The sequence below is a fragment of the Phoca vitulina genome, unplaced genomic scaffold (assembly GCF_004348235.1).
Source record: "Phoca vitulina isolate PV1807 unplaced genomic scaffold, GSC_HSeal_1.0 scaffold75, whole genome shotgun sequence".
Classification (NCBI taxonomy): domain Eukaryota; kingdom Metazoa; phylum Chordata; class Mammalia; order Carnivora; family Phocidae; genus Phoca; species Phoca vitulina.
Window position 1 is genome coordinate 2,151,325 of NW_022589778.1, and position 17,053 is coordinate 2,168,377.

Genomic DNA, 17,053 nt, shown 5'->3' on the forward strand with positions numbered 1-17,053 from the left:
GTATTTCAGTTTCAAAGAAGACCAATGGAATATGGATATTGTTTCCCTTTGAGGAATTAGTTTCATCTGGAAGGATTTTGGGAATATGCGTCAGATCTTTTGTGGATATGTGTGGAGCTGGGGGTGGGGGTGAGAGAACATAGGTTTTATCGCCTTCGTGAATTCTCACCTACTTTAAATGCTAGGCGGTTTGGTACATTACATCTCACTGAAAGGCACATTTCTTTCACAGATCAAGAAATGAAAAATCAGGTAAATCAGATACCCTGCCTAAGATCACCTGCTGGAGAGGGGCAAAGCTAAGATGTGCTTCCCAAAGCGAGGTTCTCTCTGTGATCCACGAAGGTTACTAGTCAAATAAAACAAAAGTCAAAGGAGGTTGTCAGGAGCAAGGTAAGCCTCACATACATAGGGCAGGAGGTTCCTTGAGGGTCCTTTTAGCTCTTGGGAAATTGCTTTCCCTACTTCTAGCTTAGGTCTCTATAAACCTTCCCCACGGAGGACAGACGGACTCTTTACACTCACCTGCCAGGTCCCCTACCAACCATTCTCAGAGTCCTTTGCTCAGTCCCTGATTTCCGCCCTGACTCCAGCCCCAGTCTCACCATTGGTTGCGAAAGCTCAGAAGCTCCGCCTTTGAGTAGCTATGGACTATATAAGACTGACCCTTGAGGGAAAAGAAGTGGCCCGGCAGCTCACCTCAGATCTAGCTGGTAGTGGGCAGAGTTCCTGAGCCAGTGGGGGTGACCTTGAGCAGTGGCCCATGCTACCCTCTGCGGGTTACTTTTGCCATTTTCCGTGCCCTTTTGACAGCGCCGGGGGTCTGTGCCAGCGTTTGTTTTGCCAGTTCAGGCACCAGGACATGCGGTGGGAACGGAGTGAGGCAGGTGGTTGCAGCTGCTTGGGAGTACTCAAGGTGCGGAGGAGCCATGTTGAATCCACGGGTGAGAAAGAGCTCGTGGAAAGAACGTCAGGTGGGCTTGAGGAGGGGTTGACTACCAACCATTCCCACCTGTTTTCTCCACCCACCCTTGAGAGGTGCCGAGAATTTCCTTGATCAGAAATAGGTGTAAGTCACGTTTCAATCACCGAACTCCTCTCCAGTACTTAAAAAAGTATTATAGAGTGAGAAAGTTAATCACTATAGCATTACTATGGCTTTACTGGCCCAAAGAGATGTTAACCATATTTTTAGAAATTGACTTCTCATCAGTGGAGATAGCTTGCAGATACCATGTAACGTGCAGTCAAGTTATGGTGGGGGGTGGTTGGGCATGAAAAATAGCAGGTAGTCCTTACTGGTATCCACCTTCTTCTCCCCACTTCCTAGTCTAGAAGCTAGAAGAAGGTCACACAGCCCAGGCTGGTGGGGGTAGGGGGGAAGCTTCTGATTTGTCCCTTAACTGACTAAACCTGCATTTCCTGGGCAGATTCTCTGGATGTTTCCCCTGAAAGGACATTAAAAAAACCAATTGCTTTTTAACTTATCCGTCTCTCTGGCATTTTGAAACACCCTCTTATTTCCTTTCTCTGATGCCCATACTCCGCCTATTCCTCAGCCCTCAAAGAGGGACTTTATTTTCCTCTACCTTAGCTATTTAAGGGCAATTCCTACAGAGTGGCTATTACACACAAGAGAAAAACAAGCGCTTGGGTTAGGAAGAGGAACCAAGTTGTCCCAGAGTCCCCAAGACTAAATCTGCCCCCATCACACCCCCAGGATCAGGAGCCTTAAGTACCAACCTTTATTCTTTCTTTCTCTCTCCCGTGGTAAGTATGTCCTGAGATCTGCCTAACAGTAAGGGTGCTATGGGGGTTCTAACTGGGAGCGTTTTTCTCAGGCCTTTTGGGTGGTCGCAAGATTCCCGAAACCTGGGGGATGTGGGGCAGTAATGTTTGGGAAGATGGAGTGGGCTGGCTGTCTTAGGAGCCTCTCTTCCCCGGGTCGGGAGAAGAGAGCACCTCCGCCACAGTAACCAAGCGCTGTGCGCACCCGCCCCCCTCTGCGTGAGCGGCTCCGCCCGCAGCTGCGCGCGGGGCCGGGCCAAAGTCACGTGGTCAGGGAGGCGTGGCGAGCGGGGCGCGCTGAGCAGGCTGTCTCCTTGCTGTGGACCGGCAGATGCCAACTCCTGGAGCGCGGGGTCCTAGAAAGGCGTGCGCAGGTTTGCTGGCTGTGAGATGGACTTGTGTGGTTTTCTCCTCCCTCCTTGCCACCCATCCCCAGTGTGGAGTTACTATAGGGGTTTTGTATGCTCTGGTGAAAGGAGATGAGGTAGGACCCACTTTGGAGCAGAAAGTATTTACAATCCAGAGGAACTCCTCTCAGTCACTTCTAGCCTGAGCGAAGATTGTTAACGTGTGCCTTCAAACTTCAAAATTAGCTCCCTAAATGTAGCTTCTGATGAGGAAAAAGAAGGTTTTTTAACTGGTGACATGGAGAGAAAGTATAATCTCTCTTTTTTTTCAATAGCGCCCCCAAAGCAGTGCCTAAACAGCCTTTCCTGAACCAAGGCAACCAAATAAAACCCAGCTTATGCTAAAATACAATTCTGGCTGGTTATCCAGAGGTTAGTCGCCTGTCCAAGTGTATTTCAAGGGAAATTTGATCCAGGCGTTTGTTTGGATCCTAGGATAATTCTCATTCTTGTGCTTGCCTTTTGCCTTCTCCCTCCCTCCTCCGCTCAAATGCCACACACTTCTGTAACACATTGTTTTAGATTTCAGCAGAGTTAATTTCTTAATAGAAAACGAAAGGCTATTGAGCCAAGACAGTGCTCATTGTGTTAAGAAGAAGCATGTGTGTGTTACCAAAACATGGGGCTTATCTAAAATAAATTCAGAGTTTCAAAAATTGGGACCCATCTGAAATCTGAAATCTCTTGAGAGAAGAGAGAGGTGTGTAAATTATCCCATAAATGACAGAGGAAAGTGTATATTGAAACGAGGGAAGAAACTTGTGATTTCCTTAGATAAAAGTCAGGAAGGAGCTGCCAGGTGCTGTGAACAGTCATTACTGCAAGGCTTCTCTCTTGTTACTGTCCTGGTTTTTCCTCAGGAGTGTGAATCCAAAACTGCTCTGGAGTTTTGTTCTATTGACTGAATTTTTTTTTTAAGATTTTTTTTTTTTAGAATGTATGTTGGGGAGGGGGTGTTTTATGTTTGAGGCAATCAGTAGAATACCAGAGACCTCAATGAAAATTGTGAGGTCCATTGAATTTAGGAAAGACTGGTACTTTAATTAACGTTTTCTTATAACCAAGATGCATTGGTGTGTGAAACTATGTGCAATTCTGTGTAAGTCGCATTCAGCTATTTGAACTCTTCAAATTGTCACTGGGTGGTAAATAATAAGGTGAATAGGGTATATCCAAACTGTATCACATTTGACACAGGTTAATAATTATGTGTAAACCTGGCCTGCCCCACTGATATATAGTCACTCTAGTAATGAGGCACGGATGTTATTTAATCAGTCATGGAGATGGGCTTGACATTTGAAAGACTTACAGAGAGCTAGTCCTTGACTTCTCTTTCTGCTTCTGAGAACCAATCGTGTGTTAATGGCTGGGTTTGGAGGAGCTAATGTCCTTCTGATAGTAAACTACCTGTCCAGGATATTCTGGTGTCTGCATTTCACCTGAGGTGATTTTTTTAAAGATAAAACAAAACTCATCTTCCATTGACAAAACTAGGCACAACCATGGAAGAACTGGAAAGGCTCAACAAAGAAATTGAATCTGTCAAGACTGAGGTTGAAGAAAAGCAAAAGAGGCTCTCCAAGTTTACTTTAACGCTTGAAGAACTACCGCGAAGCCACATTGCCTCCTTGAGTGACACAAATTTGAGGCAAGATTTTCTTGAATATAATAGCCTTCTTCCAAAGGAAAAGTGGAATGAACCATCAAAGAACAAAGAGAGTCAGCCTAGAAAGTATGTGCTGGACCACAAATGTCCAGCAACAGATCTTGAATATGATCCCTTGCTCAATTATTCTGCAGGGCTGCTTGGCACATTGAAAGCCAGGCAGGATGAGACTGATACACAGCACCTCTGCCACTTGAAAAAATCTGTGGGGGAAAATTGCCACAGGTCCCAGGACAGCCAAAGACCTTATGTTTCACCAATAAGAATTACAATAAATCTTCAAGAATCTGATGAAGATGACCTTGTAATGGATGTACCTCCAGTCATGCCTATTTCTAAAAAGTCTAAACCTTTGAGAGGTTTCAAATATCAGAATATGGACAAAAGGTTACATATAATGTCCTCAGAGGAGAGAAATCTTCAAATTAGTGGCACAGAAGTGGAAAAACTAGAGAAAACCCAACTAACCACACAAATAGATGATGACGGTAACAAATTGGAACCACCAAAATGGCTCATGCAAGGTTCACTAGATATTAAAAGTGACTTAAACTTGTATGGTGTTAAAAACCACATTTCTAAGATGGGAAGCTTTGGTGGTGAGAAAAACTATGTCTGTGTTTCAGAAGAAAGCATACCTTGTGCACCTCTCAGTGACAAAGAAATACAGAACAGAATCTGTAACGAGAGTTATCCACAGAGCAAAAAATACGTAAAAACAATTTATGATGCTCAAAATAAGGAAAGTGAATGTCGGTATTCAACCCAGCCCGAAATCTCTTACTCAGATGAGCGTGCAGAAGACAAAGTGCTGAGAAGACAAGACAAGAGTCAGGACTTCACTACTTTTGAAGACAGCAAATTAGTTGAATTTGATTTTGATAAGGAGCGTACTGAAGAGGACACTCCCTCTGATTCAGATGACACTATGAAGGAATGTCTTCGAATTTTCACTGAGTTCACGGAAAGTAAAGCTTGTAGAGAGACTACTAAACAGGTCAGTTTTTTTTTTTTAATCCTTTTCCTAAATTTAAAGGAGTTTCCCTTAAATACATACTCTATTCTGAACTCTGTAGAAATATTAATTATATAACGTGTATATAATATATATTCTAATACTTGTGATCAGTAATATATTGGAATGACAAGGCAAAAACCTTGATAATTGGCTGGATAGAGTGTTTTGTAGACTTGACAGATTCCAGAGGCCATAGTACATACAGCAACTTATAGTTGATTTCCCAACTTAGAGAAATCTTCTATAGTAGTGTTTGCATGTCAAGTGATTCAAATTATTTTTTTTGTGAATTATTTCTTAATAAGTTGCCCCGTATTTTGTGGCTTGAATTCCTGTGGCTCTTCAGGAAGAATGCTAGAATTGCCTTTACTCTGCTGAAATTGGATAATTCTTATCTTTTCCCCACCAGGCTTCAGGAAAGCAAATGGAATTTGAGATGTTGTATTATCAAAACACTTCTGGACCAAAAAAGAGAATTGCACACATTGCCAAGTTTGATGTGAGTTATTTAGTTCCTCTCTCGTGGGGCACATTATTTTATAAAGTGCATGCCTTGTCATTTTGAGCTTTAAGTATGTTCCATTACTTACTGTCTTGTTATCCACCTGGGAGCACAAGTGGACACTCAGTAAGTTGATTCCTACTTGTAAGCATTTTCTGCATCCTTCATTTTCTCCCCATTATATAACATTTTCATTAAAAGCAGGTATGTTGTTAATGCATAGCTTTTTAACTATAAATTGCTATGGTTGATCCTCATTATTTCCAGATTCTGTATTTGCGAATTCACCTATTCATTGAAGTTAATTTGTAACCTTAAAATCAAGACTTGTGTTTATGTGGTCTTTTGTTAGCCAGGATAATGGCAAAAAAAAAAAAAAAAAAATTGCCTCACATGCACATTCCCAGCTAAGGTTGAACAAGGCAATACTGCCTTCTTGTTTCAGCTCTCCTACTGTTAACATATGTCCTTTTCTCAATCTATTTAGTGCCATGTTCTTTGCATTTTTGCGGTGTTTGTTGGTGATTTTGCTGGTTAAAGTGGCCCCCAAGTATAGGGTTGTCTAGTGTTCCTGAGATCGAGAAGCCTGTGATGTGCCTCACAACGGCGATGAGTTAAATAAGCTCTGTGTAGGCATGAGTTATAGTGCTGTTGACCAGGAGTTCGATGTTCATGAGTCAGCAATATATACTAAGTAAAGAGTCTTTAAACAGAAACACACATAAAACAAAGGTAGGTTATTGATTGGAATATGACAGGAGACTCTCTTGAACCTAACTCTGTTTGCCCTAGGAGCCATGGTTCAGTATTCCCCAATTCGTTGTTTGTGGGACTCTGTAGAACAGCAAGTTCTGTGAATAAGGGGAACAAACTGTAGATTTTCAAAGTCCTTTAAACCTCTTGTAACATTGTATGTGCTGAAGTTCTTTGACGTTCCATGTAAGGAAGTTAAGGAGGCCGTGCTGTGAGAAGTATTCCTTTATCACTTTTGGGTTAAAAAGTGCCATTTAACAAACCCCATTTCTCGGCTCTATTCTCTGTATTACTTGGACTTGGGACACACGGACAGCAGAATCTTCTGCATGGCGTAAATAGAGTTTATGCTTCCAAGTCCCAAATAAGAACCTGGATTCTGGTTCTTTGCAGAATAGTTAGATGTCCTTGGGCAAGTTATTTAATTTCTCTGAGCTTCATTTTCTTTATCTGTGAAATGGAGATATGGAGTATCTCTCCAAGAGTCAGATATATAGGTACCTACTTGAGTAGTTTCCCCTTCTCTTAGGAAAAAATTTCTGGAAGCTAATATTATTTTCACTTTTCCCCCTTTCACTTTTCCCCCTTAAAAATTTTTTCCTCGCTTAAAATAAATTCTCAGAAATGGAAATAACAGGACAAAGGAAGATAGAATTTTAACATTTTAAAAGTATGTTGCCATATTGCCTTCCAGAAGAGTTGTAACAGGGTACAGTCCTATAGGGGTTTCAGGGTTCCCGTTCTACAAATCTTCACCAAAAATGGGTGTTAATTTTTTTAAAAAAACCTGTCAGTCTGGATGACATTTTATTTCCTTGTTTTGTATGACATTTCTTTTGTTACTAATCAAGCTGAACATCCTTTCTGGCATTGCTTTCTCTCGTACTGAATGTTGCCGTAGAAAAGTCTGAGGCTAGCCTGCTGTTTCTCCCTTTATGCATCAGCTGATACTTTTGCCTGGTGACCTAAAGAACTCCTAAAGAACTCCTTCCTTAAATTCCGGTAACTTTGGTAGGATAGGTCTTCCTCTTAGCTGTTTTATTCACATTTTTACCTGCATACAAAGTTAAGTGTCATTTTCATAGGAGAATTAATGTGTTCTCTTATTTCAAGAAAATTTTCTTGTATTATATGCTTAAAAGGTTCAATTTTCTTCTCAGTTTATTTCTGGGAATACTCCATTTATGTGTGTGTTGTATTACATGGGGTATTATAAATGTAGTCCGTTTCAAAAGCTTCTGTGCAGAAAAGGAAAGTGAAATGATGAGTCTTCTCAAATTTTAAAATCATTTCTCTGCGTTTTCTGTTGATGCTTTCTAGGTTCCAACCAGTAAAGAGATCATTAGCCCATTGAGGGAGGCCGTTCCCCCACTAATTAGTCACCCTGCAATCCTTCGGGCCCAACAACAGGCAGTGCAGATAATGGCTGACATAAAGAGTGGGCAGGCTTTTCTTGCTGCCCCTTCAGAACAAAAGAAAATATTTGCGTGTCCGATCTCTCAGACCCATAGGAAAGCCTCAGAAGGTATGAGAAAAATCAGTTAAGAAATGGAATTTTACCTTATTTTAAAAAACCTTTCCTATGAAGTCCACATATTACCAATTATAGTTGAGTCACTGACATGGAACTTTATGTGAAATAATATGATTAGCATGATAATTAAATCATTTATGCTATTTATCCCTGAATGCTAAGCCATAGAGGTAATATTTTGCAAGCATGTCTACGTGGAATGAATAGCTTTATAAATTGTCTAAATTTGTTCTAGATTATATTGGGATTATCTATTGGGATTTTTTTGTGTTTACATTTTGTTTCAAGAAGAGAATAGAGTCTGTAAAGGAAGTATTATGAAACCTTGAATTGATCATTAAAATAAACTCTAATCATCTGAGGCTAAGGCCATTAAAACTTACCTTTTTTTTTTTCCCCTTGTTCATTAAAACTTCTTAGAAAATTCATCAAACAGCCTTCATCTGGATGTGGTTCTATCAAGGGAAAAGCCAACTGCAAAGCCAAGCAGATCACACATTCCTATGAAAAGTATTGCTTCTTTTCCTATAAAGGTATTATAAACTAAGTCTGAAGACCAGAATTGTATTTCTAATAACCAGCTTTTCTGTATATACATAGAGCCCCTAGGAGAGTGCTTCTCTTATTTTTTTCTGGAGATCCCTTCTTCAGATAAATGCCAGACCCCAGAGAGAAGTTTCAGCTTCCTGATTATTGTTTGATACAGTTATTTTCATTTTATGATGGGATTTGTGTCTGCGTGTCACATTCAGCTATTTTGTTGATCCTATTCTTAGAAATATTGGGCGTATTTTTAGACGTAAAACCTCTGTGGCTTTGATGAATTTAAGACTCCTACAGTTTTTTCAAAGGAAAGTTTCACATTGGAATATACCTTTCAAGAAACATCCAGTGAGGGGTGTCCAGGTGTATGTATATGAAGGGGTGGGGGAGGCAGGCAGACCTTCAGTAAATAATGCTATCAGTGATACGGTACTATAACCTTCCCTCTTTAGTTATTTTTCTCCTATTTGTGGAAATTACTTTTTTTTTTTTTCTGTTTACTAAGTATTCTTCAGCAGAAAACTGTCTGTTAATTTTAAGGTTTTCCCCCTCCAGAGAAACATCAACAACTCCAGAGAAGTGTAACATTGGCTTCCCCCTGCCCAAAGTGAGGCAGATTAACTGATTTTAGAGCTCTCAGCGTCTTTATAAGTTCTTCAAAAGGCATGCTAAAATTTTTGATAGCTGGCATCATGTTAATATTGAGTAGGCACAAATCTTTCATAAATTTTATTTAAGTCTGAGCATTTTTCTTTGTGAAATGGTAACTGACATTGGGACCTATATTGGTTTTAAGAATGGGTAATGAGATCTTGCCATTTGCAACGACGTGGATGGAACTGGAGGGTATTATGCTGAGCGAAATAAGTCAAACAGAGAAAGACATGTATCATATGACCTCACTGATATGAGGAATTCTTAATCTCAGGAAACAAACTGAGGGTTGCTGGAGTGGGGGGTGGGGTGGGAGGGATGGGGTGACTGGGTGATGGACACTGGGGAGGGTATGTGTTCTGGTAAGCGCTGTGAATTGTGCAAGACTGTTGAATCTCAGATCTGTACCTCTGAAACAAATAATGCAATATATGTTAAGAAAGAAAAAAAGAAGAAGAAGAATGTAGCAGGAGGGGAAGAATGAAGGGGGGGAAATCGGAGGGGGAGAAGAACCATGAGAGACGATGGACTCTGAAAAACAAACTGAGGGTTCTAGAGGGGAGGGGGGTGGGAGGATGGGTTAGCCTGGTGATGGGTATTGAGGAGGGCACGTTCTGCATGGAGCACTGGGTGTTATGCACAAACAATGAATCATGGAACACTATATCTAAAACTAATGATGTAATGTATGGGGATTAACATAACAATAAAAAAATTTAAAAAAAAAGAATGGGTAAGTGACAAACTTTCCTATTTGCTGAGCGGAGGACCACATCAGAGCTCGAAGATTCCAGGTGTGGAAAGTCGAGAGAGGAGTTGAGTGCTCAGGTCAGCTGCAGTGAGGTACACACGGGGTGCAGCCCTGACTCCGCAGTCTCGTGGCAGACTTTTGTGAGTGCAGGCCATTTTATGCCTTGTATCATTCTATTTTTAATGAATTTAAAACTTGAAATTATTTTTTAATGTAACTGCTATAGAACTTACCTGAGAGAGTTTTACTTCTTTCATACATATAGTGGGAATGTTAAACAGAAATCCATGTTTTTCTTTTCTCCCACCAACAATTCTGTATTTAACAAGATGCCGAAATACAAGGTGGCTCATCGGAAGCGGGCTTTGGTCACGCCAGAATCCTCTTCCAAAGTCCCTGAGGAAGTAAGACAACGCTATGTCAACCTCTTTGTTGAGAAGTATTTGAGAGTTTATAAAACAGAGGATGAGGCTCTTAACAAGGTCAGTACTGAATAGTAAAGTATATCTGAAGATACACATACTTTGTGACTATTACATTGAATAAAAAAACTCATGGGGCACAATTAGCAAACAACTTCATTAATTTTCTTTTCACTTCTTTTTCAAAACCAGGCTGTGGGACCAGTTTCTGGAGGACTTCTCTGGTCTTCTTAAGTTGTAAAGATTATCCTGGTGACTCTAGTGATAAAAACTGGCCTAGTCCCATACTTTTCTTATCAAGGCCAATAGTATATTAATCTGAGTAGTGTCTCCCCTCCTTTATATAGGGCATATACTGTTGAGTGAACCACAGTCCCCACTACTCCCTATTATATACATCTATTTACTCTTATTTAGGGCCAGGCCTGGTCTCTTGGAGGCACTTGTGTTTGCAAATCCTACTCAAAACCTTTTTTCCAAAATGAAACCTTTCAAATCAGTAGCAAGAACTATAGTTCTTGTCCCCGTGTGCATCTTCAAAAACCAGTGTGGACTGTGTGAGTAATAAGGAGTCCGGGAACTATGGCTCACTACACAGAATGAGTGCAGTCTGAAGGGGAGAGACACTACTTAGCTCCATCTGATTATTGCCGTTTGGCAATTCAAGCCCAATATTTATGGAATTCTAATCTTTCAAGCATTTTTCTTTTAAAATCTTTTTTAAATACTGTTAGACAAACACATGTCTGAGCACTAGAATTGGACTTGGTGCCATCAGGCCTCTGATTGAGGCTAATTCCCATAGCTCTGGGAGGTTATATTTTAAATTTTTTTTAAGATTTTATTTATTTGAGAGAGAGAGAGAGAGCGAGCATGAACGGGGGGAGAGAGAGGAGCAGAGGCAGAGGGAGAAACAGACTACACCCTGAGCAGGGAGCCTGACGCGGGGCTCAATACAATGACCCTGAGATCACGACCTGACCAAAGGCAGTTGCCTAACCGACTGAGCCACCCAGGCGCCCCAGCTCTAGGAGGTTATATAATGGACCATGAGTGAATGAACAAGAGGCCGATTTCACATCACTTAGGAGGAAGACCTTTATAACTGATAGGCTGCCCATAAAATTGCTGCTTCACAAAGCAGGGAGCTTCCGGGTGCTAGAAACATTTGGGATGTAAGTGAAGTTGTCATCTTAACAGGCTCTTGTATTAAGAGTGAGGAAGAACTCAAGAATTCTTTTTATTAACAGCCCTATTGAGATATAATTCACATACCCTATTAATTCACCCAATTAATGTGCACATTCCAGTGACTTTTAGTATACTTGTCAAGTCAGGCGCTTGTACAACCACTACAACCAATTTTAAAACATTTCCATCACCCCGGAAAGATCCCCTGTGCCATATAGCTGTCCCTCCCCCAGCCCTCCATATCTCCTAGCTCTAGGCAGCCACTCATGTACTTTGTCTATAATTTGCTATTCTGGACATTTCTAGAAAAAGGAGTCATATAATATGGGGTTCTGTTGTGACCAGCTTAATGTTTTCACTTAGCATATTGTTTTCAAGGGTCATCCGTTTTGTAGCATGTTATCATTACTTAATTTCTTCTTGCTGAATAATACTGTTTTATGTATATATACCTATCCATCCGTCAGTAGATGGACATTTGGGTTATTTCCACTTATTGGCTATTAATAATGAACATTGGTGCGTAAATGGACATTATAAGATTTTGCATGGACAAATGACTACATTTCTCTTGATATATCTAAGAGTGGAATTATTGGGTCATATGTCAGTTCCATATTTAACTTCTTGAGGCACGCCAAGCTATTTTCTAGAGTGCTGCTCTGTTGTATATGCCCGTCAGCAATGTGAAGGATTCCAGTTTCTCCGCATCCTCACCAGTGCTTGTTATTATCTGTCTTTTTGTGTAGCCTGATTTTAGTGGGCGTGAAATGGTATCTGATTGTGATTTTGATTTGCATTTCCCTAATGACTAATGATGTTGAACATATTTTCATGTGCTTATTGGCCATTTAGATACCTTCTTGGATATGTCTGTTGAAATCCTTTGCACATATTTTGAGTTATTTGTCTTTTTATTATTGAGTTTTAAGAGATCTTTATATATTCTGGATACAAGTCTCCTAGATACACCGTTTGGAAATATTTTTTCTTTGTGTTGTGTTCTCAATTTTTGATGGTATTATTTGCAGTACAAAAAGTTTTTCATATTGATGTATTCCAATTCATTTGTTTTTCTTTGTTGCTTGTGCTTTTGGCATCCTATCTAAGAAGCCAAGATCACAAAGATTTATTCCTATTTTGTTTTTTTCTCAGAGTTTTACAGTTTTAGTTATTACATTTAGGTATATGATCCATTTTTAGATGATTTTTGCGATGGATATTCAGTTATCATAGCACATAGTTGAAAAGACTATTCTTCCCCCTTTATCTTCTTGTCATCTTTGTCAAAAACCAGTTGATCATAAATATTAAATATAAATGGCCATAAATTCTGGACTCAGATTCTATTCCATTGGTCTTATTTCCACCCTGTGCCAGTACCACACAATCTTCATTACTGTAGTTTTGTAGTAAGTATTGAAGTTGGAACCGTGACTCCTCCAAATTTGTTAAATTTTTCAAACTGTTTTGGTCCCTGACATTTACATATAACTTTTAGGTTCAGCTTATATTTTCTATAAAAATACTGAGTTACAATTTTGATTGCCTTGAATCTGCAGATCAGTTTGTGAAGGATTGTCATTTACCAATATTAAGTCTTGTGAACCATGAACATGGAATGTCTTCCCATTTATTTAGATCTTTTCATTCCTTTCAGCAGTGTTTTATAGTTTTCAGAGTACAAGTCTTGAACTTTTTTCGTTAAATTTATTCTTAGGTATTACAGTCTTTTTAGTACTATTGTAAATGGAATTATTTTTATAATTTTATTTTCAGATGGTTCATAGCTGGCATATAAAAATACAATTGATAATTTTTATCTTGTATCTTGAAAGTTTGCAGTACCTGTTTATCCTAATATTTTTTAGTGAATTCTTTGGGATTTTCTTTATACAAGATCATATCATCTGCAAATAGAGATAGTCATCTTCCTTTCCTATCTGGATACATTTTATTTCATTTTCTTACCTAATTTCCCTAGCACAGATTTCCAGTAGAATATTGAGTAGAGGTGGTAAGAGGGGGCATCCTTGTCTTGTTCCTTTCCTTAAAGGGAAAACTTTCAGTCTTTGTCCATTAAGTACAGTGGTAACTGTGGGATGTTTTATTTTTACATGTCCTTTATCAGGTTGAGAAAGTTCCCTTCTTTTCCTAGGTTAAGTGTCTTATCATGTTGGATTTTCTTAAATACATTTTTCTTATCTCTTGAGATGTCATACAGTTTTTGTCCTGTATTCAATTAATGTAGTATATTACACTGTTGTGGGTTGGTTTTTTGGTTTTGGTTTTGGGTGTGTGTGTGTGTGTGTGTTTTATTTTTGTTTTTATCTTAAACTAATGCATTTCTTGAATAAACCCCCTTGGTCATGGTGTATAATCCTTTTTTATGTTGCTGGATTCAGTGTGCTAGAATTTTATTGAGGATTTTCGTGTCAATATTAATCAGATCTAACAGACACCAGTCTGTAATTTTCTTTTTAAAATATTACTGTTGTTTTTATTGTGATAAAATATGCGTGACATAAAATTTCCCATTTTAACCATTTTAGGTGCACAATTCAGTGGTGTTAGGTACATTCACAATGTTGTTTGACCATCATCACTATTTCCAGAGTTTTTTCTTTGTCCCAAACATAAACTCTGTATCTATTAAAGAATAACTTGTCATTCTCTGCCCCCAGCTCCAGGTAACCTCTGTTTTACTTTCTGTCTCTGTGAATTTGCTTACTCCAGGTACCTCATCTAAGTGGACTCATGCAATATTTGTCCTTTTGTGTCTGGCTTTGTTGACTTAGTATAATGTTTTCAAAGTTGATTCATGTTGTAGCACATATCAGAATTTCATTCTTTTTGAAAGCTGAATAATATTTTATTACATGTGATACCACATTTTCTTTATTCCTCTATTGATGGACATTATCGTTTTCTTTGTGGTAACTTTCTTTTTTTGGGTCTCAGGGTTATAATGGCCTCATAGAATGAGATGGAAAGTGTTCCCTCTTTTATTTTTTGGAAGATTTTATGAATGGTTGCTATTAATTCCTTCTTAAAAAAATTCTTTAAATATTTGGGAGAATTCATCAGTGAGGTCTGGGCTTGTAGGAATTTCTTTTTAATAATTCATCTCTTGGTGTATACTTGAGTTAATTTCAGGAGGTTTTATTTTTCTAGAATTCCCATTTCATCTAAATTTTCTAATATGTTGGTATATAGTTGTTCATAGTATTATAATTCTTTTTATTTTTGTAAATTCTGTACTGATGCCTCCTCTCTCATTATTGATTTTAGTAATCTGAGTTTTCTTTCTTTTTTTTCTTGGTCAGCCTACCAAAAGTTTTGTCAATTTTGTTGATCTTTTCAAAGCACCAACTTTTGGCTTTCTTAGTTCTCTCTCTTTTAGGAAATTCTTTATTTCATTTATTTCCACTCTTTATTATTTCCTTCCTACTACTTTCTCTGGGTTTGGTTTGCTATTAAAATTATAGTTGTTTTTTTTTTTAATTTTTTTATTGTTATGTTAATCCCCATACATTACATCATTAGTTTTTGATGTAGTGTTCCATGATTCATTGTGCATAACACCCAGTGCTCCATGCAGAACGTGCCCTCCTCAATACCCATCACCAGGCTAACCCATCCTCCCACCCCCCTCCCCTCTAGAACCCTCAGTTTGTTTTTCAGAGTCCATCGTCTCTCATGGTTCTTCTCCCCCTCCGATTTCCCCCCCTTCATTCTTCCCCTCCTGCTATCTTCTTCTTTTTTTTTTCTTAACATATATTGCATTATTTGTTTCAGAGGTACAGATCTGAGATTCAACAGTCTTGCACAATTCACAGCGCTTACCAGAGCACATACCCTCCCCGGTGTCTATCACCCAGTCACCCCATCCCTCCCACCCCACCCCCCACTCCAGCAACCCTCAGTTTGTTTCCTGAGATTAAGAATTCCTCATATCAGTGAGGTCATATGATACATGTCTTTCTCTGTTTGACTTATTTCACTCAGGGTAATACCCTCCAGTTCCATCCACGTCATTGCAAATGGCAAGATCTCATTCCTTTTGATGGCTACATAATATTCCATTGTATATATATACCACATCTTCTTTATCCATTCATCTGTCGATGGACATCTTGGCTCTTTCCACAGTTTGGCTATTGTGGACATTGCTGCTATAAACATCGGGGTACACGTACACTTTCGGATCCCTACTTTTGTATCTTTGGGGTAAATACCCAGTAGTGCAATTGCTGGATCATATGGTAGCTCTATTTTCAACTTTTTGAGGAACCTCCATACTGTTTTCCAAGTGGCTGCACCAGCTTGCATTCCCACCAACAGCGTAGGAGGGTTCCCCTTTCTCCGCATCCCCGCCAACATCTGTCATTTCCTGACTTGTTAATTTTAGCCATTCTGACTGGTGTGAGGTGGTATCTCACTGAGGTTTTGATTTGGATTTCCCTGATGCCGAGCGATGTTGAGCACTTTTTCATGTGTCTGTTGGCCATTTGGATGTCTTCTTTGGAAAAATGTCTGTTCATGTCTTCTGCCCATTTCTTGATTGGATTCTTTGTTCTTTGGGTGTTGAGTTTGATAAGTTCTTTATAGATTTTGGATACTAGCCCTTTATCTGATATGTCATTTGCAAATATCTTCTCCCATTCTGTCAGTTGTCTTTTGGTTTTGTTGACTGTTTCCTTTGCTTTGCAAAAGCTTTTTATCTTGATCAAGTCCCAATAGTTCATTTTTGCCCTTGCTTCCCTTGCCTTTGGCGATGTTTCTAGGAAGAAGTTGCTGCGGCTGAGGTCGAAGAGGTTGCTGCCTGTGTTCTCCTTTAGGATTTTGATGGACTCCTGTCTCACATTTAGGTCTTTCAACCATTTGGAATCTATTTTTGTGTGTGGTGTAAGGAAATGGTCCAGTGTCATTCTTCTGCATGTGGCTGTCCAATTTTCCCAACACCATTTGTTGAAGAGACTGTCTTTTTTCCATTGGACATTCTTTCCTGCTTTGTCAAAGATTAGTTGACCATAGAGTTGAGGGTCCATTTCTGGGCTCTCTATTCTGTTCCATTGATCTATGTGTCTGTTTTTGTGCCAGTACCATACTGTCTTGATGATGACAGCTTTGTAATAGAGCTGGAAGTCCGGAATTGTGATGCCACCAGCTTTGCTTTTCTTTTTCAACATTCCTCTGGCTATGCGGGGTCTTTTCTGGTTCCATACAAATTTTAGGATTATTTGTTCCATTTCTTTGAAAAAAGTGGATGGTATTTTGATGGGGATTGCATTGAATGTGTAGATCGCTCTAGTTAGCATTGACATCTTCACAATATTTGTTCTTCCAATCCATGAGCATGGAACATTTTTCCATTTCTTTGTGTCTTCCTCAATTTCTTTCATGAGTATTTTATAGTTTTCTGAGTACAGATCCTTTGCCTCTTTGGTTAGATTTATTCCTAGGTATCTTATGGTTTTGGGTGCAATTGTAAATGGGATCGACTCCTTAATTTCTCTTTCTTCTGACTTGTTGGTGTATAGGAATGCCACTGACTTCTGTGCATTGATTTTATATCCTGCCACTTGACTGAATTCCTGTATGAGTTCTAGCAGTTTTGAGGTGGAGTCTTTTGGGTTTTCCACATAAAGTATCATATCATCTGCAAAGAGTGAGAGTTTGACTTCTTCTGCCGATTTGGATGCCTTTGATTTCTTTTTGTTGCCTGATTGCTGTGGCTAGGACTTCTAATACTATGTTGAATAGCAGTGGTGATAGTGGACATCCCTGCCGCGTTCCTGACCTTAGGGGGAAAGCTCTC

At 39.2% G+C, this 17,053-nt stretch overlaps 1 protein-coding gene across 1 annotated transcript in view; it reads left to right on the plus strand.

Annotated features, from left to right (window-relative positions):
• The first annotated feature begins 2,089 nt into the window (after positions 1 to 2,089).
• LOC116625246 (RNA exonuclease 1 homolog) overlaps positions 2,090 to 17,053 on the plus strand; it is a 46,542-nt gene continuing 31,578 nt past the window's right edge. The window contains exons 1-6 of the mRNA XM_032393666.1: positions 2,090 to 2,162; positions 3,693 to 4,861; positions 5,292 to 5,381; positions 7,458 to 7,662; positions 8,092 to 8,204; positions 9,949 to 10,101. Of these exons, the coding sequence (XP_032249557.1) occupies positions 2,120 to 2,162; positions 3,693 to 4,861; positions 5,292 to 5,381; positions 7,458 to 7,662; positions 8,092 to 8,204; positions 9,949 to 10,101 (1,773 nt within the window). The 5' untranslated portion in view covers positions 2,090 to 2,119. The remainder of the gene's footprint in view (positions 2,163 to 3,692; positions 4,862 to 5,291; positions 5,382 to 7,457; positions 7,663 to 8,091; positions 8,205 to 9,948; positions 10,102 to 17,053) is intronic.